At 43.7% G+C, this 28000-nt stretch overlaps 1 protein-coding gene across 2 annotated transcripts in view; it reads right to left on the bottom strand.

Moving 5' to 3' along the window:
* Nucleotides 1-3127, bottom strand: part of Baalc (BAALC binder of MAP3K1 and KLF4) — a 67401-nt gene extending 64274 nt beyond the window's left edge. Inside the window, exon 1 of one of the 2 annotated variants that reach the window (XM_058585650.1) lies at nucleotides 2783-3127. In XM_058585650.1, coding sequence (XP_058441633.1) covers nucleotides 2783-2942 — 160 coding nt within the window. In that variant the 5' untranslated portion in view covers nucleotides 2943-3127. The remainder of the gene's footprint in view (nucleotides 1-2782) is intronic. The other variant, XM_046464904.2, reaches the window with a different exon arrangement.
* Nucleotides 3128-28000: the final 24873 nt, after the last annotated feature.

Here is a 28000-nt window from a genome sequence, read left to right as displayed (position 1 = left end):
CAACCTGTGTCACACCTGTGCTAAGCATAGAAGACACAAAGAAGAGTTGGGTCCATTCCCTACCTTCTATGGTCCTGAGGTTAAGGTAGCCAGAAGAAAGGTGATTTCAATTTGACAATAAAGGAGAGTAACTGGGGCCCAGAAAGAAAGGGTTCTTGAGGACTAAGGGTACCAGAAGTAAGTAAGAGCTTTGAAGTGGTTGAGGTAGTGTGCAGACTGGGACAGTTCACCAAGAGTCCATTTGCTTGGGTATATCACTTCCAGAGACCCTCTCTGGCTCTAAAATCCACTGCAAAACCATTGGACTGGACTGGGTTGATTTTTTTTTTTTTTTTTTTTTTAACAATCTGGACTCTCCTGAATCCAGTACTTCCATTTGTCCCCCCCTCCAACAGAAACGGACTGCTAGGAACAGGAAAAACTGATCTTCTAGCTTCCTATGACCATATAGTCACCAAGATCCTTTAGGTGTCCCCTAATGGGATTAAATTCATGGCTAAAGCACTGGTGGGACTACGTGAAGCAGGAGGAGGTGGCAGAAAGGAAAATAAAATAAAATAAAAAATAAAGAATCCAAGCTAATTTCCCAGGGTGGCAGAAATCCAGGAGATTTGTAGTTTTCTCAGACGTCCCACTGACTGAAGATGACCAGTTTCCAGGCTGTAAAGCCACAGGAATCAAGCCACTCTTCCAGAGACCCCCAAGAATACCAGTGTACTCCAAGGGAAGCCTTGGCTCAACCTCTGTCTTCAGAAATGTTCCTCTGCTCCAAGGCTGATGGGAATTTCTAGGGAATTGAAATGCTGCTGCCCATCTAAGAGTCTGGCCAATTTGAGTGCTGTCCTGGAGCTGCAACTGAATCCATCTTCGGGACTGTCCGCCTGGCAAGACTGTCCCATGTTTGGCAAAGTTCCATGAACAGCGTGCCTGTCCCAGTCCCCACCTGTTGCAGGGATCAGATCTCCTGATGGATGGGATCTGAGTTAGGATGGCAGAGAAATAAGTGAATGAATGTTGGGAAAGACTTGAGGAACATGTATGTACATATTTATCCAGTCCATAACAACTCTCACATCCATTCTCTCCCTCCCTCCCTCCCTCCCTCTCACCCCCCCCCTTTCTCACACCATACAGGGCCAGTCACCAAGGCAACCGTTCTCTGAAGCTGTACTTTGTTCTTTTTCATGCCAGATCTTTTCAATCTTATTTCCTTGCCGTGCAGCCCTGGCCTTGAACTCTGCAGAGAAGTACCACTACTTCCTTGGGAAATACTTTTACATCCAAAGTGTACAAGTCCCTTTAGAGGCTCATGTCTTATCTTCATCTTGACACTGAATGTGACCAACACACCATCTGGAAACTTGATGAAAGCATTGGCCACACAAAATAATTGTTATGATTGCTTCTCTGAGTCAGGAAATTTAGAGAGAAATCCAGTGTTCTGACAGCTTTCACAGACTGTTCTCAGTTTAAAAAAAAAAAAAAAAAACGGGGGTGGGGAGGTGGGGTGTGAATTTTCTTATGTGGAAAAAGGAGCCAGGCCAGGCACATGCCCGGAGTCCCAGCTACTGAATAAGCTGAGGCAAGAGATTCATTTCAGCCCAGGAGTCCAAGGCCAGCCTGGGCAACACAGCCAACCCCATCTTGTTTAAACAAAACCAGCATTGGTCCTAAAAGATGAAGAGTCCTATCCTCAAGGCTAACATGGCAGCTCTTAATTTAAGAGGCATTGATTTAGCGTTATTAGTCTCAAAAGTAGTTTACATTTTTTTCTTCCTCCATAAAATACACATTATGCTTCAAATTAACCCTATTTTTAAATTTTAAATTTCATCATTCAAAAATGCCTATATAAAGCAGTCAGAAAACAAAACTTTTAAAATCCAAATATCAATCTGGCTTTTGACATCATCCATGTAATAAGCAATGATTTTTTTCTTTTTAGTGTCACACATTTATGATCAAAGTTTAATACATAGCAACAGTTTTCATCTCTGTAGTTATTAGAGTTTGCTTGAAAAAAAAAAATCCTTTGTTGTGAGTGGACTAGAAAGTTCTTTGCAAATCCTATCAGATTTCTGGTGGCTGGAGAATGACCTAGGTAAGAGTATTCAATTTGTAGTAAAAAAAAATTTATGCCCTGTCTTATATTGAGACGACAGGGGGTAGGGAAAGAAGTTCTGCACTGTTAAATAACTGCCTGAAAAGTAAGTTAAAGTAATAGGGTAGGCATGCATTTATTTGGCCCTGATTTTGGAAGCCCAACAGGAAGGATTAGGGAAGCAACAGGAAGACTCCACCCAGGCGATCCTACTCCGGTGTCTTGTCTATAAATCAAAGGAGAGGGGCCAGGTGGCCAGTGGATGAAACCACTGGGTACGCAGGTGGCCAGAGAGGAAGCTGGACCAGAGCTAGGCAAAGGCAAACCGGGTCGGGTGGGAGACGTGGTGTGGGCTGTGAGGTAGGCGTATGGACCAGATGGTAAATCCTCCCACCCATCCCTCCCCGGTCGGTCGCGCATGCACTGGCCAAGGCAAAGGAGCGTTGGGTTGGTGGGAAGCTCGGGGGATTAGCTCAGCCCTCTGTAAGCGGCTACTGTCGACCCCGATCCCACACCCCAGCTTGAGTGGTCAGGTCCTGTCACTGTCCCCCTCCCCCATCGGTTCATAAGGGTCCTTTGCTTCCCCTGCCGCCTGGACCCCTCTGGCTTCTCTCTGGGTGGCCAGGGCCGCGGCGCAGACTCCGGGAGGGCGGCCAGGTGGGGGTCTGCAGGCTCACTCACCCGTGTGCAGGCCACCGGCCTCGGGGCCAGTGTCAGGGCCAGCGGCACTGGGCTGCGCGTCCGAGTCGGTGTAGGTGAGCCAGGTGGACTCTGTCTCCCGGGTCCAGCTCTCGTAGTAGCGGGGCTCGATGGCATCAGCCCTGCTCCCGCCGCAGCCCATCCTCCCGCGCTGTGATCTTGCTCGGCGGCCACTCGGCTAGCTGCTGGCGCTGTGGCTCAGCCCGGGCGGCGCAGCCCCGGCCCGAGGGAAGGTGGCAGCAGCGACATCGCTTCGGAGCCCGCGCGGAGCTCCTGCAGCGCCTGCTGCGCCTCCTCTCGGCTTTGAGGCCCTCCCCTTCCCCACCTCCCCTTACCTCTTCCCTCCCAGTTCTCCCCCCACCCGGTCCCAAATCCCCGCTCTCTACCCCCTTCCTAAGTGCTCGGGAGCAGGCCTGGGTGTGGGAGCCACCGCAGCAGCCAGCAGCGAGAGGAGGGTCCCGGGAGGGACACAACCCCGCCTGCCTGGATTATGGTTCCCAGGCGACTATCCAGACTATCCCTTCACGCATAATCCACCCACCCACCTACTTGTCCTTCCTTCCTTCCTCCCTTGCTCCCTCCCTTCTTTTCTAGAAAGGGGCTCACAAGCTTTCTGGACACTTGTTCTAAAAGCAGTGGAGCTGGATACAATCCTAGGAAACTGGGGAGACAGTGTGGCCACCAAGAATTCAGAAGAGTGAGTGCCCTATCTTGGCTGGTTTGGGGAATAGGACCTATGATTTCAGAGAATTGGGCAACACCCCGTCCATAACACCCCTTCCAGTTCTGCAACTTCATGATTCTCTGAAGTTTGTTCTCAAGGGGAAAAAAAAGATCACCAGGACCATCCAGGACCCCTCCCTGGGTGATGTGGGAATCATGGCAGGGTTCCCTCCAAGCCCAGGAGTGGCCTTGACTAGTTCCACAATTCCACCACCCATATTCAGCCTTTCTTTCTCTGGTACACTCTAAAGTCCACATGGGTTCAGACCTAGAGCTCAGACTTGAATAAGCTTCTGAATTTATCTGTACAAAGAACCTAGAACAGGAGGTAAAAGAAGGAAACCATCCTAGAGGGATGGGAAAGGTGAAGAGTTTGGAAGAATAAATCCTCAATGACCAGTCATTCCTAGAATAGAATATGGTGTTAAATATTATATTCATTTATTGAATGTATGTTTGCTAAATTCTTATTGTGGTGAAACATTGTTGTAGTACATATAATTAGCTATATAATTAATCATGTATAATACTTATTGTATGTAGATTGTAACATTCTATTTAACACAGCAAAGTATACAAAACACAACGTAAAGGTATACTACTCATTATATCCTACACAATGTGTAGAATGTACATCAGAGGACAATGTATATAATATTTAGCATGTAGAATCCAGTAGGTAGGCCAAGTCCAGAGCTTAACCAGGCACATACTAAATAGGCCCCCAATAGTCACTGGAGGAATAATGAAGTATTCTTTTGTAGTAATGAAATTCACTTTAATTATTGTAATTCAATCCTAAAAGCTTGGGTTGGAGCTGTAAGAGGCCCTTGAGATGGGTACTAACAAGAATCTGGGGAGCACAGACTTATGGGATCAAGACCAGGGGTTCCTCCTCCTCATGCTGAGATCAGAGTCCATATGAGAGAAACCAGTCAGAATAGAAAGAGTGCCTCAGTTGGAAGATGCTCAGGAAGTTCCAGAAAATGAAAGAAAGTCCTGGAGCAAGGGCCTGGTGAGAAAAGGAATCCAAATGAATGTGATGTGAGATTGAATAGGCCGGAGCCTGATACAGGGGTGGAAAGGACCATAGAAAAAGATTTGAACTTTTTTCTTTAAAACAAACAAACAAAACCCCAAGAAATGCTGGAAGGCTTTAAGCCACACACTGCCAACATCAGATCTGTTTTAGGAAACCATCACTCCAGAGGCAAATGGAAAATGGGTGCACACAGAACCTAGAGGGTATTCTGGAGGCTCCTAGAAAGAAAAATGATGTTGGAGGATACAAGCTTTTGAGTTAGTAGGATTGCCAATTACAGAGGAAGGAAATATCAGAGGTAAACATACTGACTTGGAGAGATCTGGAAATGGTAGGTGGAAAGGAATATTGGTTTTGCTTTCTCTGTTCATTTACCCACAGTCTACTGAATTCCAAAATTTTTATATAGAAAATTCCAGAAACAACTCATAAGTTTCAAACTGTGCACCATTCTGAGTAGCATGATGAAATTTCGTGCCATCCCACTCTGTCCTGCCTGGGACCTGAATCACCCCTTTATCCAGTGTATTCATGCTGTATATACTACCTGCCTGCTATAGTTTGATTCAAAATGATCCCCAAAGCCCCATATGTTAAAGGCTTAGGACCATATTGACACTATTAGGAAGTAGCAGAAACCTGAAGAGATGAAATATAGTGGGAGGTCTTCTGGTCATTGGAGGCATGCCCTTGAAGAAGGTACCAGGACACCAGTCTCTTCTTCTTTTATTTCCTTGCGTGAGATGAATGGCTTGCTCTACCAAATACTCCTACCATGATGGGCCACCTTGCCACAGGACCAATGAATCACGGACTAAAACCTCTAAAACTGAGCCACCATAAAAGTTTTTTCCTTATAAATTATCTTAGTTATCTGTTACAGTAACAAGAACCTGGCTAATACACTGCCCATTGGTCACTTAGCACACATCTTGGGCTGTCTTATTAACAATATATTGTTATAATTGTTTTATTATTTTTGTTAAAGTTTCACTTTTAAATTAGGTACATAGATTATCATACACTAGGGTTTTTTTTTGGTTTTTTTTTTTTTGTTGTTGTTTTTTCCTGGAGAAGAGGATACATGGAAAGCCATATACCACCCATCTATATTTCAGAAGTTATAAAGAAAATTAGCAAACTTAAGTAAAACATATTCTGTCTTTTTACCTTGACAGGTTTTCTTCAGAATGACCTGTATAGCCAGGTTCCAATTCAAATTCTCTGTTAAAATTTCATCTTTGGAGTTCTGTACTGAAAATGGCAGAGCAGGCAGAACTGACCCACCCACTATTCTTTCTACCACCAGTTTAGGCCTGCTCTCCAGGATTCTTGCATGTGTCCTTGTGGGCCCTTAAGTCCAAGGTCCATCCATGCATCCCTTCCACAAATAGCTGTCCTTGCCTTGATTTGAATGGAATCACTAACATTTCAGAACAGAAGAGATGGCTGTCAAAGAGCTTAGGTTGAGAGTAGTCACTCATTCCACACATACTTCTGAGTATCTGCCATGTATATTTTAAGCTTCTTGAGGAAAAGGACATTGTCTCATTCATCTTGGGATCTTCAGGTGGAATTAATTCAATGTCTTCCTATAATCAGCGTCCATCAAACATTTGTGTAATTGATGAATAACAAGAAGTAATACAGGGATATGATTGAGTGTAAGTTCTAGAATCCCTTTGACTTTAAGGCTTGACTCTGCCACTTAACAATTGGATGGCCTTGGGCAGATTATTTAACCTATCTGCCAGTTTTCACATCTGTAAATGGAAATAATTGTGTACATATGTGAAAAGGTCTTGGAATTTGTTTGACAGTGTTGCAAAAATTTGATAAATGGTAGTCATTTTTCTTTTTCCTCTTTTTTCCTTCCTGATGTTACTACTGACAACCTTCCTGCAAATAGAAGTTCTTATTACCAATCCTACATAATCATCATTGACAATACAACATTCTGTTTTTTTCCATAGAATTTCTTCTTGCAAGAATATAACACAATAGATTCAGAGATTTTTTTAAAAATTTATTTTACTTTTATTCTTTTGGTGCCAGGAATTGAACCCAGGAGTGCTTTACCAGTGAGCTACATCCCTAGCCCTTTTTGGTTTTTATTTGGAGAGAGGGTCTCACTGTGTTGCTGAGGGTCTTACTAAATTGCTGAGACTGGCCTTGGATTTTCGATCCTTCTGCCTTGGCCTCCCCAGTTGTTGGCATTATAGATGTGCATCCCTGTACCCAGGTATCTAGAGAATTTTTGAACTTGGCAGATGGTTGGTTGTTCTTTGTTTACCAGCTAGGAAATTACAGCTCAGAGAATTTTCTGGAATTTCCCAAAGTCAGAGTATAGTGACCTCTGCAGAGCTGAAGTCACAGCTGTGCTTTTTAAAATTATAGTTCCCTAGTTGAAATTGAATTTTCTCCCAAATCCTAAGGAATCATTTAATAAATTAAATGTTAATATGTAAAAAACGTAATAGATGTGAAAAAATATCTTAATTCATCTGTTCAGAGTCTTTAATTTGACTGACTTGAATTGGTCATCGTTTTCCATTAAGTGTGAAAGCAAAAACATAATCAAAAGGGGATTGAAAAGCCTTTGTCAAAACCCTCCAAAACAATGAAGTAAATTATGTCTATAAAAACTATTGTTGAGTGGTGTGTGTTATGGGATGGGATTCTCCAAAGTATATGTGGCTTTAAGACCCCCTATAGTGGGTACCACCCTTGGCTTGTTTCTATGGAAACAGGAATGAAGCCTTAGGGCACAAAACCCTTCTACCTCCAAGGTCTCACTTCTGTGGCCTTGTATCAGTGGGCTCAGCCCAACCATTGTGAAAAAGGAGAACTTTGGTAAGGTAGACAGAAGTCTCAGCAGGAACCTAACCTGCCTTCAGAACAGTCATTTAAAAGGAATAATGATTGATTTGCTGCCTTACAGGCTTCAATATTTCCCAGAAAAGAAATAGTACAAATAAGGTACAATAGAAGCAATAATTCTGGGCCAGTGCCAAGTAGACTCCTGTATGTCCTTTCAGTCCTGAATGCCCAACCTCAGCTAGTGCCACCCCACTGCTCCAGTTTCAGGGAGCATGCCAGAATCAGAGCCCCAGCCCTCCCCCTAGAGGAGTGAAAGCAATTCCACTGAGCAGCATCCCAAGTTCCCTGATCTTGTCTGGATGATACCTCTACATCAATCTACATCAATCTATAAATTGTAATTTAGTTGTAAAGGAAGAGAAGCCAAAGTCAGCACCCCAAGCACAACAGTGATTCCACTCCCCATTTCTGGAGGAAAAAAGTCAGAAAGTGTCACTTGACAGGAGCCATTCATGCATCTCTTCCCTTTAAAGAATAACTGCATCTCCCAGAAAATGAATGGTACACCTAGAATTCAGGGGATGCAGAGAGATGAGGTAAACGTTTTGACCAACATGGTGGAACTGAGAAAGGAAAACTGAGATATTAAAATAGCAAGAGGATAAATAAATTTTTTAAAAATTTGGTTTAGGAGGCTAGAAAAAAATAGGGAATTTTGCAGAAAGAAATTGGATATGTTACCACAGAACATTTATATAGGAAATGAAATTTCAATGGGAAACTAAATACTGTATAGTTAATTCTTCCTCCACTTAGCAATTTTTAAACCAAATAATTCTCATAAGAAGAGTAGCCAGCTCCTTAAAATTAATGCTAGAGAGATTAGCAAGTTCTTTGCATGATAATAAAACTTTTCAGAATCTTTCAGTGGCTAACTTAATGTTCTGTAGCATTATCATACCCCAAATTAAAACTTTATCATGCTTTATCATATCTCAGATTAAAACATTGGACAAAGCAGTTCCTGATGTTTTCACATCTCTGACTTTATTTTACTTTCTGGTGTAGTGCGAGCTCATTGATATAATGTAATGAATAACCCATTTTGTTCTCTCAAGACCTTTAGAGCCATCACTTTCTGTTTCATCTAACATTGTACAGGGCGAGTTTCATAATACTGTCCTCTATGCTTTCTCTTCTACTGGGACAAAGAAATTTTGAGTAACTTACTAAAGGGTACTATAAATGTCGGGAACAGAAAAATTAGAGTCTAGATTTCTTAGTTCATAAACAGGGAATCTCACTTCTCTTAGAAAGAGCAGACTATAAATTTCTCCCCCTGCTTGGAGAAAGAGCATTTTTTATGGCTCCATGTATTTGTACAGCATTTTTGAAGAGCAGTGGTTTCTACTACATATCAGCTCTCTGTGTACATGCCCATTAAGATTTTGACAGCATGCATGTTTGTCCATTCTTGCTGCTATAACAAAATAGGCTGGCTAATTTGCAAACAACAAATTGATTTTTTCATGGCTCTGAAGGCTGAGAAGTCTAAGATCAAGGTGTCCACAGATTCAGTGTCTGGTTAGGGTTGCTTTCTGCTTCCAAGATAGTACCTTCTTGCCATGTCCTCATATGGTAGAAGAGACTGGAAGGGCTAGCTGACCATCTTTAATCTCTTTTATATAGGCTCTAATCCCATTCATGAGGATTGGAATTAATCCCTTGTGATTTAATCACTTTCCCAAAGACTCCACCTCTCAGTAGTATCACACTGGAGATTAAGTTTCAACATGAATTTGGGGGAGGGAGGGAATCCACACTTTCAGAATATAGCAATTCAGTAAATCTAAAGCTCAGTATGAGAATCAATAGGGCACTTGTAGGAATATAATCTGATGAAAAGAGAGTAACTGAAATTGAAAAGAGAGTAACTGAAATAGAATACAAAAGGTTTTGGATGTCTATCTTAATGATAGAGCATTTGCTTGGCATGTATGAGGCTCTGGGTTCAGTCCCTCATACTACAAAAAATAATACAATTTTGGCTGATGCTTTTGGCGGAAGATTGCTATCTCACAATGCCAAGAGTATAGGAATACAGGCTTGGGTTTCTCAGGCAAAGCTCGAGGTGTAGAACAGAATGTTCTTCTCACCTCTGACCGTGCCTGCATCTTGAAAGCAAACTGTTTCCTGGAGCTCTTGAAGGCTCTCAGAAATGTTCATGTAGCACAAAGTAGTCAAATAATTGAGCTTCTTGCTCTGAACAACAACAACAAAGAAAAACCCTTGCAGAAAACTCATTCTATCACTTCTTGGGATAAGCCAGGCTGTTAGTTGTAGTTGTACATGCAGTCAGACCACACCACGGCTGGGCTCAGGGAAGCAGTGATGATTTTTTTTTTTTTTTTTTTGCCCAGGAAGGTTTTATAGAAGATTTATTACTACTTGACAAAATAGGAAATAATGTGTATATATAATAATGCTATATGAGAATATAAAGACTTATTTGTGATGTGTGCATGTCTATGAGTATGTATAGCAGTGTGATCCCATGTAGATCAGCATCAAAGCTGGCAAAATGATTCTTGGTATTAATAGATGAGTATGTAGTAAAATTGTAAACATATGTGTGAGAATGCTGAACACTGTCTCAGTCCATTTGGGCTGCTATAACAAATATACATTGGCTGGGAAATTTCTCACAGTTCTGGAGGCTGGAAAGTCCAAGATCAAGGTGCAGGCAGATCCAGTTTGGTGAGGACCCTGTCCCTGGTTTTCAGATGACCATCTTGTTGTATGCTCATAGAGTGGGGAGGGAGCGCTGGTCTTTTCATCCCCTTAACAGGCACTAATCCTATTCATGAGGGGTCCACCCTCATGCTCTAGTTACCTCCCAAAGCCCTCATCTCCAAATACCCTCTTGTTAGGGATTTTGGCATCAACATATGAGATTGGGAGGAACATGGACAATTAGTCCATAGGAAGCACTGGATTCAGCATGGGACGGAGATGCCATTTCCGTTGTGGCTATTGTGATGGATGCTTAGGACAGATAAGAGACAGAGTAGGAGAGGAGTGAGAGGCTCCATCCTGTCCTCATAACGTAAATGTAGAAATGAGGTTCAGTGTGCTTTTTGCTGGTCTTCAGTCACCAGAAGAGTAATTGCCTTATCCTAAGTGACAAACATGACTTCCTGATTAAAGTAAGTAGGGACATGGGGAAAATGAGCAGGGCAGACAACCAGGTCTTTTAATTACCCAAGTGAAAACAGGGCCTCCAGGGAGAGCCCAGTGCATCAGCTGATGGGAAAGAAGCAGAGGTAGCTCGTGGGGGATCTTGAGATGAGTGGTGTCCACAGACATGAAGCTCCTAGGACGCTGGCTGGCAGGGTGGGTTGAGCTGACTCTGCCTGAATTGGGGGATAATTGAATCAAGCATCAGAATTGTTTTTGTTCCCACCTCTGCAAATAAATCTGTGTTCAGAAATCCATGGTACCTGCTTCAGTGACTAACAGCTAATAGTTATGCAGTCCTAATGAGTCCCATGACTTGTCCAATGTCGACTCCAAACACCAAAGCCAGGATTGAAACCCAGGTCTACAGGACACCAAAGTCCATCCTCTCAATTATAACACCAGTCTCCCTGGGACCAGTGACCTCACACATCTAATGAGCAGCTATACCACAGGGCCCAGTGGAAAGTCTGTGAGGACCTCTTGAATGACAGCCCCATTGTGGGAAATCTACGTGCGCTCTCCTGTAAGTCATGGGGGTTGAGGGTGGAACAAAGATTATTAAGGATGCTGGGAGGAATTTTCCAGTTCTAAGCAGTGTCTATGCTGTGAATAATCCTGTCCAAAATTGAGGAAAAATAGAACATTTACTGGAAATGGGTGAAAAATAGTCCTTCCATGGTTTAAAACTCCCTTGCAAACAGTCATATGGCCAAATCCAGGAGCAAGCCATGAATATGAACAGTGGTTTGATTTTCCTCTATCATCTGTGCTGCATGGGGTGCTATGCTGGCAGGGAGAAATGAGCTTGTAAAAATTACACATGGGCTGGTGGAATGTCTGAACTGTCCTCATTGTTGATTTTTACCTCCTGACAGATACTTTTAGAAGGTTGAGCTAACTGATGTGCATTTTTGTCTTCTCAACTATCAGCAAGAAACTCACTTAATGAATTTCGAAGATCTACTGGTATCACGCAGGTCAAAACATAGGGCACTTCACTATCAAAGCATCTCCAATAAGAAGAGAACTTCAGGATTGTTTTAAAAAAATAATAATGACAAGAACAGTTTTCTAAATAAGCCCCATGTTAGAAAGAACAATGTACCTTTGGAGGTTCCACAGGAAGGCAGGCAGATGTTCTAGGGAGAAAAGAAGGTGGTGACAAGAGGTGGTGGTTGTTGTTTGTTGTTGTTTTTTAGGTGGAGGGATGATGTAAAGCTGAGTTGTTCAAATGTCTGTAAACATATCTAAACACAGGCCCAGATGGGCTCTATTTGCTTGAGAGACAGAGAAGCATCCTGGGAGGAAGATTTGGGGAAAGCAGTCTCCTCGCAAAGCCAGGCCTTCACTGTCAGAAACCAGGAAGGTTCTTGTCAACCTGGTGCAGTTCCTCAGACTGGCCTCCTGCCCCAACCCTGAACCCAGTCTCCAAAGGCCCTTCCTCTATGAATTTATTTCCAGATGCCATAGAAAGGAGGAGGCTGTAGCAAAAGTTAGAAAACAGTTTCACTCAAAGGCGTTTGATATCAGGGCATAGATTTCACCCCCTCAGCAACCTCTTAGCCAGATGAAATGTTAGAAAACAGGAGAGAAATGCACTTTGGCACCTCTAGGGCTCCTGGTCCTAACAGGAGACTCAGGTGCCCAGGGAAGTAACAGAAATGCCCAATAGAAAAGCCAAGGTACCTGGTACAGAGCAGGGTAACAACTTTCAATTTTTTTAAAAAATAATAAATAGCAGTGTCAAAGAGAATAATCTGTTTCTTGTTGGTGGTTTTTGGTGTTTTTTTTTTTTTTAAATCAGTTGTGTGGAAAACTGATTTTAGAGTCAAGAATTAAATTACTATAAAAGGATATTTCATTATTCATCCAGTGAATATTTATTGAGGGCCTATTATGTGCTAGGTGAGGCTCTGAACTTGGTCTACCTACTGGAATCTATATGCTAAATAGATAGGCATTGCTATTTTTTATAGTAGAGAAAACAATTCAGAGAGGTTGAGTTGCTTGCTCAGCATAACACAGCAATAAATTATGGAGCAGCTTTCAAACCCAGGACTGATTGACTTCATAGGCTATGTTCTTAATGTATATTTTTCTTTTCTTTTTTTGGTACTGGGGATTGAACTCGGGGGCAGGGGCACTTGACCACTGAGCCACATCCCCAGTCCTGTTTTATATTTTATTTAGAGACAGGGTCTCACTGAGTTGCTTAGCACCTTGCTTTTGCTGAGGCTGGCTTTGAACTCTCAATCTTCCTGCCTCAGCTTCCTGAGCTGCTAGGATATATTTTTCTAATTTGATGGTTTAAATAGTGATTTAAATATTCAGAAAAAATATTGCAGATTGTTTGGTGGAAATTCTTTCTCCTACCACAGCCCACAGACCCCCCAGCTCCCAAGCTTCCTTCCTAACAGACAGCTAGGGTCAATAGATTCTATATAATATTTCAGAGCTATTTTATGATTTTCAATTTGCTCCACAAATGATACAGATTATACATACCATCGCAAAACTTATACTTTTCAATTAGGAAAATGTCTTGTGGATCACTCCGTATCAGTACATAAAGAGCTTCCTTGCTCTGTTTTTGATTGCAAGTTTCCCCTGTTGTCTACCAGGCCCCAGGCCATAGACACCAACAGTTCCATTCTTGGAGCTCCTACTATGAGCTACCTCCATTCTCTCCTTGGGATCTTGAGATTTTCCCATGACAGGCTCCTTTAAGCTAAGAGACACAGCCACACCCTTCAGTTACCTCAACAAGAGGGAGTTTGTGGAAAGGGTGCAAGAAGACAGAGGTTTGCACAGGAGAGGGGAAGGGTGTCCAGCACATGGCCCATAGCTGGGCTGTTTCTCTGAGAGCCTGGCCTAACCCTAGTCCCCATCAGGTGCACCCTCAGCAGGAACATGAGGTGCTCAGAGCAAAAAGACCCCTGGGCAGTAAGTGCTTCCTGCCTAGGAGTCCCAGCATGGGGAGGAATTTGAGTGGACTGAATTCTTAAAGTGACCCAGGCTGATTCAGAACAGGGGAAAGGATCACATGGACCCACTCATACAGCTTCCCAGTATGAAAAACAATTTCACATGCCTTAGTTCACTGAAGCCTCAGGAAGCAGGTATTATGTGCAGCATTCACATTTCACAGATGAAAAAAGTGAGTTTTGGGGAGGTGACATGGATTGCATCACACAGCCAGTAATCGGGGTCAAAACACAAACCCGTGTCTTGTGACTTAGTTTGTACCTCCCCCTAATTCCTCAGCACTGGAAGCCCCACAACTATGTCTGTCTTGCTGGCTCTCCTTCCCCTAACCAGCTGCTGAATGTTATCCCCATGGTATGATTAATAAAAATAGGCTTGTTTGTTTGAAGTTTCAACAAACTGAACCAATAATACATGTACACGCTCATTGTACATGGCAGTGATCCAGCTGTCTACACTGTATTCCAATGAACAAATTAATGCCAAAAGCCATTCATATGCAAAGCAGAGAGAGGCTGAACCATTGACAAGTTTGCAGTCATCTACCAAGGCCATGTTTGCCCCTATAGATTATGTTTATATTGTCTTCGGTGCTGTGTAATTTGTTTTGACAACAGTGTAGTCAATTAGACCTAGGATGGCAGGACTTAAGAGTTACTGAATCATTTATTACTCCACACCTCAATGAAAAGTACACTTCATAAACTTTACAAAACTGTTCCACACAGAGCTCAGAATTTGTGCTCTACAGACAAAGCATGCTATTGTTGGTTGCACATTAACATATTAAAGGCTGAGAGAAAACCAGCAGAAACTAGAGCAATTTTCTTCTCAGGAGACTGGTTTTTCTCTCTGGACATCTATTAACATCTGAAGGAGTTTTTCCTCAACAGAAGTTTGGGGGGAAGCACTGGAATAAGGTGCAGAGGCCCGGGAAGGCTTTTTGAATCTCACCTGCTCTGATGTTAGGAGGCAGGCAGAGACCTGCTACTCCGCCTGGAATAACTCTGGTTAATTCCTGCTGGCCTTTCAAGATTCAGCCCAGGGGCCATGGAATACTCACATGTGTGCACACGCAAACACACACACACACACACACACACACACGCGTGCGCGCACAGAAACACATGTGTTTGAGATGTGCAATTATATGTGGCTCCCTAACTGTCCCCTCCTAATAAATACCTCCTTGTGTTTTCTGTTGATTGATAGAAAATTCAGCCAGCCTGGGCTGAATTTTCTCTCTAGAAAAAGAATTCATAGCTTAGTCATAGGAGCCATAGGCTGTAGTTGCCCCCACCTCACCCATTCCAGGTTCCTGTTCAGCCAGAAAGCAGGGTTCTCTCGTGCCCAGCCCTGAGACAATCACTATGGCTGAGGACAAGAGTGCAGGTTGTTAAAGCCTAGACAAGGGCGCCACTTCTAAAATTGGGAGGAGGGAGTCTCCAAGAGAAAGAGTAGGGAAAGGGATTCAAAATGGTCCCAAACCACAATAGTCCATCAGAGTTCAAGGCCAGAGCAATCATAGCCCAAATCATCTGTTTATAGCCAGGCATCACTTGACGAAAGGAATATACCCTGAGAAACACATCATTGGGTGATTTCATCCTTGTGCAAATATCATAGAATGTACTTACACAAATCTAGATGATTACATAGGTCAACCACTTGATGTGGCTTCTTTTATGTCTTTATTCTTTTTTTCTCGGTATCCAGAACTACCACATGCTAAGTAAGGCTCTAACCACTGAGCTACATCCCTAGCCCTTAATGTGATCAAGAGATGAACTAAATGTGAGATGTTTGAGGCTACTCTGGAGTGACACGGTGGACTGCTTTACCATAAGCTTGTTTGTTATACGTTGGAGTACAATCTAAAATAATGACAAAAGTTAGTAAGTACAGAAACTGTAAATACAGTAGCGGAGTCCTTCATTCTCCTTACCAAGCAGCATGTACTGTATGTAATTGTATGTATGTGCTATGCTTTTGCATGACTGGCCATTCAGGAGTTGAGCTAGGACAGTAGTGGCTAGGACATCACTAGGCAATAAGGATTTTCATCTTCACAAAATAGGGGAGCACCGCTATATACTGGTGTGTCATAGGTGAAGTGTCCCTTTGTGGCATGTGACTGTATTTCCCCTTCTGTACCTACCCAGGCAGACTGTGGAGTCCCTGGAGGTGGGCCAGCATCTCACCTCCATGTCCAGCCCTTGCACCTTATTTTGAGCAAATAATAAATGGGAATACAAATTTTTCACAGTAAGTCTCTTACCTTGAAGGAGTTAATGATTTGTCCAAGAGTTAGCATTTATTTAATAAAACTCAATCACCAATACTAGGTAACATCGTAGAATTGTCAAAAGAATGGATACCTTTTGGTGGCCTTGCATCACCCACAGGACAACATCCAAACTGTAATGACTGGCAGGGACCATCTTACCTCTAGGCCAGGCTCATCTCTCAGAGGTCCCGACTTGCCCTCTACCCTCAGCTCTTCAGAACAACTCCAGGCTGTGGGACACCATGCCCCGCCCTTGCTCATGCTGTCCTCTGCCTGCCTTCCATTGCCTGTGGCCTGGCTAACTCTTGTCAGTGCATCTGCTGCCTCTTCCAAGAAGCCTGTGACCTCTCTGTCTGTGGAGGAGTGGGCTCCTGTAGGACATTGTGTTCCACTCTATTCACAGAAGCTAACTGAATGAAGGTCCTGGAGTAGTGTAGACGGCCAGTACAATTTTTGAATGACAATGAGTGTTTGCTTCTAGCCCCTCAGCCTCCCCTGAATCCTTTCCCTTCTAGGTGTCTTTCCCTGCTTCTGCTGTTTTTTTTTTCTTCCTTTCTCCCTCCCTCCTTTTTCTTTCCCTTTCCTGCCTCCAGCTGCCATTAAAATCTCCCAACAGGAAAGCTTCCTATAAACTCATCCTCGCTAAGTATAGTGACTAATGTGAGATAACGGGTATCCACCCACCACCGCCACCAACGGTGGAGACTTTTAAAAAGCAACTTACAGTCTTAAAGCTAAAGGAATAAAACTATAATATGGGGGTTCAGCATTGACTGGATGCAAGAGAACTGTCTCCTCCCCTGCTCACTCATGATGCTTCTCTGCTTCGGGGGACAGGACAATAAAAGTGTGAGTCAGAGGACATGCTATTACCCAGCAGAGAAGCAGAGATGGGCATACTGCAGGCCTAGGGTCTAGTGGTTGGGTGTTTGGGCTCTAGAGTCAGCCTGTCCAGATTGAAATCCCAGATTCACTACAGTTTGACCTCGTCTAGGTCCTTTGCCTCACTGTGACTAAAAATGCTTTTCTCAGGGAAAATCAGGATTAAATGAGGAAATCCCTTCAAAGCACTTAGCATCCACTTAGGTATTGTTAGTCATTGCTAATACAACAAATGAACCCCAAACTTAGTGACTTAACACAATAACAATAATATATTATTGCCTTGTGGATGTGAGGGCTTCTCTTATGCAGTAGCAGTTATGTGGTTACTGGGGCTAGAATCATCTGAAAGTTCGTTCATGTGTCTGGTACTTCAGCTGGGTAACCTCTGATGGCCGGAATAGCAGGACTTCTGGAGTGTATATCTGTTATTTTGCTCTCAGGACTTTCTATCATGGTGGGCTTTGGGTAGCTAGATTTTTTTTTTTTTTTACATGAAGTCTCAGGGCTCCAAAGAAAAGCAGGGTGGAAGGAAAGCTGACAGAAGTACCGTCACCTTTCATGACCTAGCATCAGAAGGTCAGAGCATCATGTCCCCATGTTCCACCAGGCAAGGCAATCACAAAAGCCCATCCAGGTGCAAGGGGAGGGAATGTAGATTCCACCTCTTGATGGGGGAATGGCATGGTTCTAAAAGAATGTGTGAGGAGGAAAAGATTGTTATGGCCATTTTTAGGAAATACAGTCCAGCACAATATTCTGTAGTTACCATTTACTGAGCCATCCGCCCGTGACACACGCGAGTTATCTTGAACTATCTTAAAGCATTGGGTTGGTTGACTAAATTGTATGGTTAGGAGAGTATTTCTAAGCTTGGAAATATATGTGTTATGGGAGATCTGAGTCACAGCACATAAAGTCCTTTTCCACAGAAAGGGGAAGAAGGGATAGTTGTTAATTATCAACTGTACATAAAATCTGGAACATAAATTACACTTGTTTACTTGAAGCAAAGTTTAATGACTACCTAAGAAAATTCAACAAGTTTCTCTGTACCAGCTAAAAATGAATGGCTGTATTTCTCCTAGCATCTGTACAGCTCTGGAAGCCACCCTTTGTCACACGGTGCCATGTTGGAACATGTTAGTCTGACTTTGCTCTGACTCATGAGCTTCTTCCACCTTCCCACTGACTTAGGAAAGAAAGTGTCAGAGGAGGAAGGAATATCTAAGCCCTGTGTGGACAGAGCAGATGGCAGTGCCAACATGCATGGAAAGATACTGGTTAACCACTCTGTCCAAGACTTTCTAAGAAGCATGTTGATCTAAGCCAAGGAGGTAGGTTATCTGGGAGGTGAACACTTGACCTAGCCAGCATACCAGGGGATTAATTTATCTTCCCAAAGTCTATGACCACTTATTGCTACCTATCAGAAGGTGGTCCCTGAGGACCTGGTAGTAGAATGAAGGCGTACAGGCTGGCAGGGGCTGTGGAGCCTGGGGTCTCCTATGATTGTGGTGGGTCAGAGGCCTGAAAGGAGGCATCTTGGATCCAAGAACAGACTTTATCTTTCACAGTCTTTTTCCACAGCCAGCTTTATACATGACGATTTGTCTTAAAAGGGATGTATATCTGTTGAGGGCTAGTCAGAAAAACAGAAAAAAAACATTGAAAGCAAGTATGTGAAGGCTGAAAATTTTTAAAGGAAAAACAGGTTAACACAGACAGTATGTGCAGGAAGCAACTTTCACCCTGAGGTTGAGGGAATAAAGGGACGAGTTTGGGATTAGCAGAAGTTAAATGGAAAAAAAAAAAAATAAGCACATAAAAGTGGCACAGCACACCTCCAAGAAGGAGACAGCGCATGGCCCTGCAGGTGTGGTACCTCTGAACTAGAGGGACCAGAATTAGCTGGAACTGCCAGAAAAAGGACTAGAGGAAAGGCTAAGAGGAATAGCAAGCCTACAGAAAGAAAATCCCTGGCTGGCTTCCTGCCTTCCACTCTCCTGTTGCCCTGAGTGGAAACACCTAAAAAGGAACCAGTTGGCAAAAATGAAACGCGGTTTTCAGAATACCCACTCCAGCAGGGCAGAGCAGAGTATAATAGGGTGTCAGAGTGGGGGGACAGCAGCTCAATCACTAGCACAAAGTGTCTTTCCAGATACGTAGGGATTGGCTATTAGAGCCTCTTGTAATATAATGTAACGACCCTTTAAGGAAGCAACACAGTCCATAATCTGATTTCCCTTTGTGCTTTGGTGACAGTAAACTTATGACTGACCTTTGCAAAGTAGAGGTAGAAATTAGAGATAAGATAATTATCTTTTTAAACTGACTTCTTTCTCCTTTCATCTTCATTTTGCTGTTAATCCCATTGATGACTTTATTTTAGATATTGCATTATTTGTTTCATGGTATGTATTCATTCATTCATTCATTCATTCTGGGGATGGAACCCAGGAACTTATGCATGCTAGGTGAGTTCTCTATCACTGAAGCTTCTTATTTGGTTTTTTTTCATTGTTTCTATTTTTCTGCTGAGATTTTATGCCTTTAAGTTATTACATATTTTCCTTTATGTCACTGAGTATTGTTATCATAATTGCTTTGTAAGCCTATCTGCTCATTCCAACATCTAGGTCTTCTTTGGAACAGCCTCCATTCATGTTTGTTTTTCTTGAGAGTGTATTTTTGTGTTTCTTAGTATGTGGATGATTTGGGATACTGCCCTCCATGTGCATGATTTAATAGTGAGAGATTTGGGCAAATTTTATGTACAGAATTTGGGCTCTTTCCATTCCCAAATTCCACACATACCTCTTTCAATTTTCCCCTATGCTTTCCTTGAGTGTTATCATCTGATTCTTCAGGCCAGAAAAACCAGGGTTTTGTTTTTTTAATTAGCATTTTAGCCACCTTGCGTTTGGGCAGAATAGAAGGACTAATAGAAGGACATGGAGCAGCACTGACCTCAGCCAATACAAGCTCCATTTTCTTTTGATGATCATCTTCCTAGTTCTCCTCCTACTTGGTATTTGCTGGGTTTTGCCCTCAACCAATTTTTTATATTCTGTTTGTATTGTTAGAAGATGCCTTAAATCCTCTTCAGGATTTATTTATACATAGTATATTAATAATTTATAAATAAATGGATAAGAGGTCTAAGAAATAAACTCTATTATCTTAGGGAGAAAACTACACGTACTCAAAATAATTTCTCTCCAGACCATTAATTCCGTGATAGGAAGGCTGACTCTGGGTAGAGCAGGTACAGTGGCACAGAGTAAAGAAATGCCATTTTAATTCCAGGTAAGAAAGTGCCAACTTTGTACATAAAGAAGAAAATGGGGCTTGTAGTGGCTGAGGTCAGTGCTGCTCCATGTCCTTCTATTAGTTCCTCCAGGTGGGGAGGGTACTCCCTGTCCATTCTATGAGGTCCCAATGAGACAGTCAACCATTGTGCAGCAGCCTCCCACTACAGAGATGGCCACCTGTCACCAGCTGCCAATCTCAACTTCCCATGACTATGATAGAATCTGGTCCTTGAGAGGTAGAATGTGACCTGAGTTGTCTCTGAGGGTTCACTGCTAAATGGACTCTGCTGGAATGAGCTGAGCTGTGAAGGAGGGAGTGCAGGAGGCAGACAGGGCCAGTAGACCTGTTGCCCACCAAAGGAGGAAAGTTTGTTGAATGAATTAAAGCTTTAACTAGCAGAGCCAAGACATACAGGGAGAGGTAAGTCTGCAACCAGCCACGTCTAAAACCAGACATGGCCCCAAACTGCCCAGTTACATGACCAGTGTATTATCTTTTAGCTTGAACTAGTTTAAGTTGGGTTGCAATTACTCTTAAACAAGGTTTTATGTAAATGCCAAGAACAATGTACAATCACCCTTGGCATCCCTGGGGGATTAGTTCCTGAATCTCTATGGATACCAAACCCACAGGTGCACAAATCCCTATGTAAAATGGTGTGGCATTTACATATAACCTACGTGCATACTCCTGTATATTTGAAATCTTCTCTAGATTGCTTATAATGTCTAATACAATGAAAATACTATGTAAAGAATTGTATTGTTTAGGGAATAATGACAAAGGAAAAGTGCCTGTACTGTTCAGTACAGAAGCAATTTTTTCCCCAAATATTCTCATTCTGTGATTGGTTCAATCTGTAGATGCAGAAACCATGGATGTGGAGAGCTAACTGTGAGATTCAAGCATCAGAATCTGTGGTACTCAATATGTACCATATTCTTTCTAAACTCTTAGTAATTCTAAAAATAGTTTATAATTTAATACATTCCTATTCATTTCAGAGTACCCACAAACATATATAACACTGATATCTTAGTTGCAATCTCTTCTAGCCATCTCAATTCACAAACATTATGGCAAAGACCAATTCAAGGAATAGACTCACTTATTTCTTTGAAGGAAAAAAAGAATTACTTAAATAGAAATACGCATTTTTATTGATAAATTAGAATTAAATCTAAATAAAATTAATGAAAGAAAAGGATGGTTCCTCATACCCATGTTTGATAACTGTCTAATATAGGTCTCTTATGTGAATATTTATTTGGCTACAATGCAAAGAGTGGGCTTGCCAATCCTTTCATTCCCAGAAAAGGTGTTTCCATGGTTAGCACTCATCGAACTATAACTTTGTTGAGAGACTAAGATTTGGTATGGTATAGAGAAGAAAAGGGAAAAAAAGAAAGCTTGATTCTTTTGGACTACTTCCTCTTTAAGCAGCTCCTGTCAAATTGTTCTGACCATCTGCCCCTGGATGAATTCTAAGAAGGCCCTGTGGCTTTTCCAGTCCTCTGTTTATTAAGAAATAGTCTTTTTTTTTTTTTTTTTTTTTTTTTTTTTAGGTATTGGCATATCTTGTGGAAGGGGGGATTTGTTTTTTTGTTTGGGTTCTAGTACTGGGAATTAAACCCATGGGCAATTTACCACTGAGCCACATCCCCAGTCCTTTTTCTTTTTGAGACAGGGCCTCACTAATTTGCTGAGGCTGGCCTTAAACATGATTCTCCTGTCTCAACCTTATGAGTTACTGAATTATAGATGTGAACCATTGGACCCAGTCTTTTTCAGGTATTGGTAAATCCAGTCCTTTTGACTATCAAAGCTAACTCACAGCCGATTTAAAACTCAGGCCTGCAAATTATATTGTTATATCATGTGCATATATGAATATGTAACAATAAATTATCACTGTGTACAACTATAATACACCAATAAAAAATGTGTGTGGGGGGGAATACCCCTTTTTAAAAAAGTAAGAAAACTAACACCACCACCATCACCACTACCAAACAAACAAAACCCTCAAGCCTGAATCAGGCTCAGAAAATCAGTGCCGAGAAGGAGGAATGGTAGACTTCTCCCCATTGCCTCAGCTTACCCAAGTACTCTTCTAGCACCTCTAGACCCGGAGTGGGGAAGAATGGCAGGTGCAATTAAAAGGAAGGAATTCCTAGTACAGTATGTTGTCAGATTTGAGTTTTCTGGAATTAGTGTCCGGGGTGTGGCATGCCACATGCTGATTTCTCCCATGTAGAGCTTTTTAGGTCCCTCGGAGATCCCTCTGTGAGGGGACCTGACTGCAGTTCCCTGGCCCAGAGGATGCTCCTCAAGTTGCCCACTGATGACTGCCCCCAGGCCTTGGCTTCTGACATTCAGACCCAGGCTCACTCTGCTGAGTCACTTGCCTTGCAGGTGGTTCTACGGGGCAGAACCCATTTCAAAATAGACCAGAGCCAGCTCTGTCCAGGGAGTGGGACGGTCATCTGGTAGCCCGGGCAGGCCCATCCTGAGTCCTGTGGTTGGGAGTGCGGCTCGTTGAGCATCCTCATTCGGCTACCACAGGCCACTCAAGCCAGATTGTCTTTGTGATTTGAAATGTGGCTCAAGTGTCTGCCCCTTGGTCCCTCCAGCACCAGAGAGCACCTAAAGGGTGTTTGGCAGTCTTGAAGTTTCACTAGGTTTACCGTGAGGGTGGGAATAGGAATGGGAACAATAAAAGGGTAGAGAAGCTCTGTCCTTGTCTTTCCATCTGCTCTCATCGTAAAGACCTCTGCCTGTCCCTTGCTCTGTCCCCAGCCTCTTTTGATAGGGACCTGAGAATGCCGTTATAACTACAGTAAGCCCTGCAAGGATAAGCAGCTGCCTACTCTTTTCCCTGGGAGTCTGCTGACTTGGGGCAACGGAAGAAGGTGTACCTAACACTCGGGTGCACGTGATTCCCAATGAGCTTTCAAACACTTTCCCTGCTTCCTCCAGCACCCCTAGAGAGAGCCCAAGGACAGTCATTATTATTCCCCCCTGTGACAGCGAGGAAGGTGGGAGTTTAGTTAGAAATGGAGAGGGGCAAGTTGAAGCCAGCTCCTCTGACTGCATTGAAGGCTCCTTCAGGGTGCAGGTGTCAGCGAGGCTGGGAGCACCTCGCAATCCTCCCACCCACTCCCCGGGGCAGGGCAGTGACCAGCATGCACAGCGCAGCCAGAGGAGCAGGAAGCCCTCCTTTGTTCTCACTTGGCACTTCCGGCACGGGCCTGCCAATGGTTCTTCAGAAACACCAAGATCTTTCTTGTGTTAGCGCTCTGTGTGAGCTTCCTTGGGCTGCCATGACAAGGTGCCACTGATGGGCCACTTAAAACAAGTGCAGTGCACTCTCTCATAGTTCCAGAGGTGACAAGCCTGGATTCCAGGTGTTAGGGTTGGTTCTTTCTGAGAGATGATCCCTTCCCTGCTTCTCTTCTGGCTTCTGGTGATGGGCAAGAGTCTTGGTGTTCTTGGCTTTAGACGCCTTGCTCTGGTCTGCCATCACCTCTCAGCCATCTTCTCTTTGTCTCTGTCTCCTCATTTTCAGGTCCTTTTTTTTTATTATTTTTGGTACTGGGAATTGAGCCCAGGGGTGCTTAATCACTGCTCCACATCCCCAGCCCTTTTATATAGAGACAGGATCTCACTAAGTTGCTGGCTTTGAACTTGAGATCCTCTGGTCTCAGCTTCCCCAGCCACTAGAATGACAGGCTTGTGCGATGGCTCCCGGCCCTCTCCTCCTTTTACAGACATCTGTCGTCTCGGATTAAGAGCCTACCTCATTCCAATATCACCTCATCTAAATTCATCTGCAGCAAATTTACTCCTATATAAGGTCAGATCCCGAGGTCCCTGGGGTACACAAATGAATTAAAGGGCACCCTCAATCCATGATAGTTTTTTGTACCCAGAAATCTTTCACCCAGTCCCACCTCCCTGTTGTAGACTCTTCATTTTTCAGGTCCCAATCTCTACATCAGCTTTCCCTTCTTGAGTCACCCCAAGGCTCAATACCAGTGCAAACAGAGCAGGATCCCCTGAACCTCGGGGTAGGCACACCTAGAAGCAAGCCACAGGGCTGCCAGCTATGGTGGTGCTGCTTGGAAGAATAATCCCTCTCATAGGGATGCCTCTGGCCCCCAGGGCCACCAGGGAGAGTGGGCTGTGCCTTCCAGGTGACTTGGGCACCTTCCCCTCTCTAACTCCCAACTCCCTCTCCTATAGGATGGGGATGATATTGCTCCTTCCCGCAGGGGTTCGAAGGCAAAGGGAAGCTGAGTGTGTGAAAATCTAGCCTGGTGCCTGGTTACCTGGTTAATGAAAGCTCTCTTATTGTCACCAGTAGGTTTGGGACCAGGGCTGCTCTCTATTTTCTCTACACACCTCAACCCTCCTGCTTATTGTCACTATCTTTGCTTCTGAAGCACTGCATGCTGGGATGGGGTTGCTGCATCTGCTTCCCCTACAGGCCTGGGAGCTCCTTGAGAGGAAAGCCTGGGTCTTGGCCTCCTGGGGCCAACCCAACATCTACTTCATAGCAAATGAACAGATTTTTTTTTCTTTTTTATTTAATCAGCTTTTAATATAGATAATGGCAACCTCAAATTTTCCATATTAAGTCTAGGAAAGTGGGGAGCTCTCGTCTTTATGGGGCCCTTTGCCTTCCCACCCCATCACCTTGGCCTCTGTCTTAGGGTCTTTGGGAGGGGGTGATGCGCGTGACAGCTGAAGCACATGCAGCCAATCTGCAGAGGTTCAAGGAGTGTCCCCGATGTCATAGATTCTAAGTTTCAAAAGTCCCGAGGATCCTCAGGATGACAACAGGGAGTGACCCCCTGCAAAGCCCTGTGGCTGCATTGTAAGTGCCAAGCTGGCATCTGAGTTATCCCTAGTCCAGCTGAGTCTGAAGCGACACAGACACAGAGGGCTGGTTCCAGCGGCAGGCAGCTGGGAAGGGTGCGTCCCCAGCTCTCCCTGGGGAAAGCCTGCATCAGGAGAGTCGTGCGCAGCCCACAGCTGGCGGGGTGGCGATGAGTCACGATGCTTTAACGAGAGTGCCGTGATTCACACACGTCAGTGCTGATGGGAATATTAAGGGGTCTCTTCCCCAGGAGGAGAAATAGAAAATCCTGTCCCTAAATATTTCATTTCTTTTTTTTTTTTTAAAGTCACTTCATCTCCTCCCTGCTGATTCATCTAGAAGGAATTCTTGTCAGGTTTTGTCTTTGGTTAAGCACAAAAATTCTTTCTCAAAACCAGACAGTGTCGGGTTCAGGAAAACCACCTCTTGCCAGTGGTAGCTAATGTGGAAAGGAAAGTTGCTTCTCTGTCACACAGCTGTCCCTGAAGGCAGTGACATTGCCATTGTATGTCATAAGCTGGGGGACTTGGGGGAGGGGGCTGTTTTCTTTGTCCACAGCTCTGGCAGGGGACATTGTCTTGGATTGTAATTCAGTGTTTTAAATGGACACCATAAAATTAATATCCGAAAGGGGTCTCAGAGAGACCCTTGAACACTGATTAGGTTTCCATCCACCTTGAGCGTGGGCTTCCTCAAGGGCTTGAGGGGTGAAAGGGCACCAGCCTGGCATTTCCCAGTTCAGAAATCCTGGTTCAGGTGACCTAACACCCCTACCAGCCACTCCGGGAGCGAGGGAGTTGAGGCAAGGGGGCTGAGGCAGAAGTGACGGAGTATGTGTCGTGGCCAACACTGGTCTCACCAGCCTGAGGAGGTCACCCTAATCCAAGACAGTGTGCTGTCCATCATTCCAAAGACTTCCTTTGGGCCCATTTGTAGTGAGTCTCTCCCACTCCCAACGCAGGCAACTACCAAGCCACTTCCTGTCACAGTAGGTTAGGTGGCCTGTTGTAGGACATGTACATGGACTCACATGGTGTGTAGTCTTTGTGTCTGGAGTCTTTAGCCTCTTTAACTCAGTTTAGTTCTTGAGATTCAGTAATGCCATGTAATCATTGTTTATTTTAATGGCAGGGTAATATTATATGAATATATCAAAATTCATTTATCCATTTGCCTGTTAATGGGTGTTTGGTTTGCACTCAGGTTTTGGTTATCATGAATAAAACTGCTGTGAATATTAATGCACAAGTTTCTTTCTATAGACACATGCATTCATTTTCTTGCTCCCAAACCTAGGAGTGGGGCAAACCATATTTTTAAGAGTTTATCAAATATAATGCTACAGATCATGACCAGGGATTTGAGAGAAATGTGAATGTTGAAGGTGATTAGAAAAGAAAGTTATACTATCATGATACAGTGAAAATGGCGAATTCCTAGGGGAGAGGTGACACTACAGCAGGTACGGATGGATCATTCTCAAGTTCAGCGATTTGACAGTTCACTGCTTTTCTCTTGATTCCATAAGCCCCTTCCTTCCAGTGAAAGTAGTAATATCTGATCTGTACTTCAACCAGCTTTAAAACCATCTCTTAGAAAATGTCTGAATCCTTAAAGAGAACTGTTGCTATACAAAGAAAAAGTGAGACACAGGGAGTGCATGCTGTGATCCCAGGGTCTGGGGAGGCTAAGGCAGGAGGACTGCAAGTTCAAGGCCAGCCTCAGCAACATAGTGAGGCCCTAAGCAACTTAGTGAGACCCTGTCTCAATATTAAAAATTAAAAGGACTGGGGATGTAGTTCTGTAGTAAAACACCTCTGGGTTCAATCTGTAGTACCCCACCCCCCAAAAGAAGGAATCTGGAGTGCAGGCGGGAGGCCAGGCACAGAACACACCCTGTGGGACACTGGGATTGCTAGGGAAATACTGTTACGAACTCTCCCATTCAGGAGTCCATCCACAAAGGCAGCAGAAAATGATGTGATTCTAGCACTAGGTGAGCATTAAACCCAGAATGTGACGCACATCTCTGGTGGTCACCTGAAAGACCACAGACAGAAAAGGACTCTGACTCCCTCATACAGTCAAGCAGGTGTCCTGTCCAAACACATTTTCAAGTTAAACAAAAACGAGCCTTCAAGTGGGAGGACTGGGCGGCAGCATGGGTCACACACCGCTCAGGCTGGCTTTGCCATCAGGTGGCATCTGGGTCAACTAATGTGTTTTACAGCAGAGATACAGACTTGTATCTCTGAGGGAAGGTAGTTTTGAAACTCAGGAGGGGGTGTATTGCTAGGTGACCCGCACCCTGCAGGGTAGGTTCCTGTCAGGAGGTGTGAGCCACTGAGAAATAAAAAGTCTGAAATAACTAGTAAGAAATAGAGACAGAGCCAGAGATTAGATATAAAAGGGGAGCGCCTGATAGGTCTTCCAGTCCTGATAAGAGCTGGAACTGAACAACTAAAAAAGGGGAGTATATTAAAGGCAGGGATAAGGTCTCAGCGGGAGGAGTCTTGGGTGCTTGCTTGGGTGCTTGCTTCTCTGAGTGGTCTTGCAGTAAACAGGTTGATTGGCATTTTGGCAAGCCACACCCATCTCCGAGAGGGCTGTGTGGCTCCAGCAGGTCACCCATGTCTGGCGCTGTGCTGAACTTGAGATGGAGCTAGGCAGAGCCACATGAACCAGGCATTCTCAAACCAGTGGGGTTGCTGCTAGGAGTTCCTGATACCAGGCTTTCCTGCCCAATGGCTTCAACATCACTTTAGTTCACGTACACGTCTCAGTTCACATATGGGTCATTGATGGCTTCTGGCAGAGGTGCCCACTTAAGTTTGGCCCCTACCATCCCTCAGAAACTGGGGGATGGTGCTGTTTACCTTGATGTGTGTTCTTTCTTTCTTTCTTTCAGTGTGATTTTATATATTTATTTTTAGTTTCTATTCTTTTAGACATATACGATGATAGAGTGTATTCTGACATGTTATGCATACATGGAGTATAACTTATTCTAATTAGGATCCCATA

The sequence above is a fragment of the Marmota monax genome, unplaced genomic scaffold (genome assembly GCF_021218885.2).
Source record: "Marmota monax isolate L192 unplaced genomic scaffold, Marmota_monax_Labrador192_F-V1.1 WCK01_AAM20220418_F8-fsc00003, whole genome shotgun sequence".
NCBI lineage: Eukaryota > Metazoa > Chordata > Mammalia > Rodentia > Sciuridae > Marmota > Marmota monax.
Note: the sequence above shows the minus strand (reverse complement) of the source record. Positions and strands in the feature narration are given on the sequence as shown.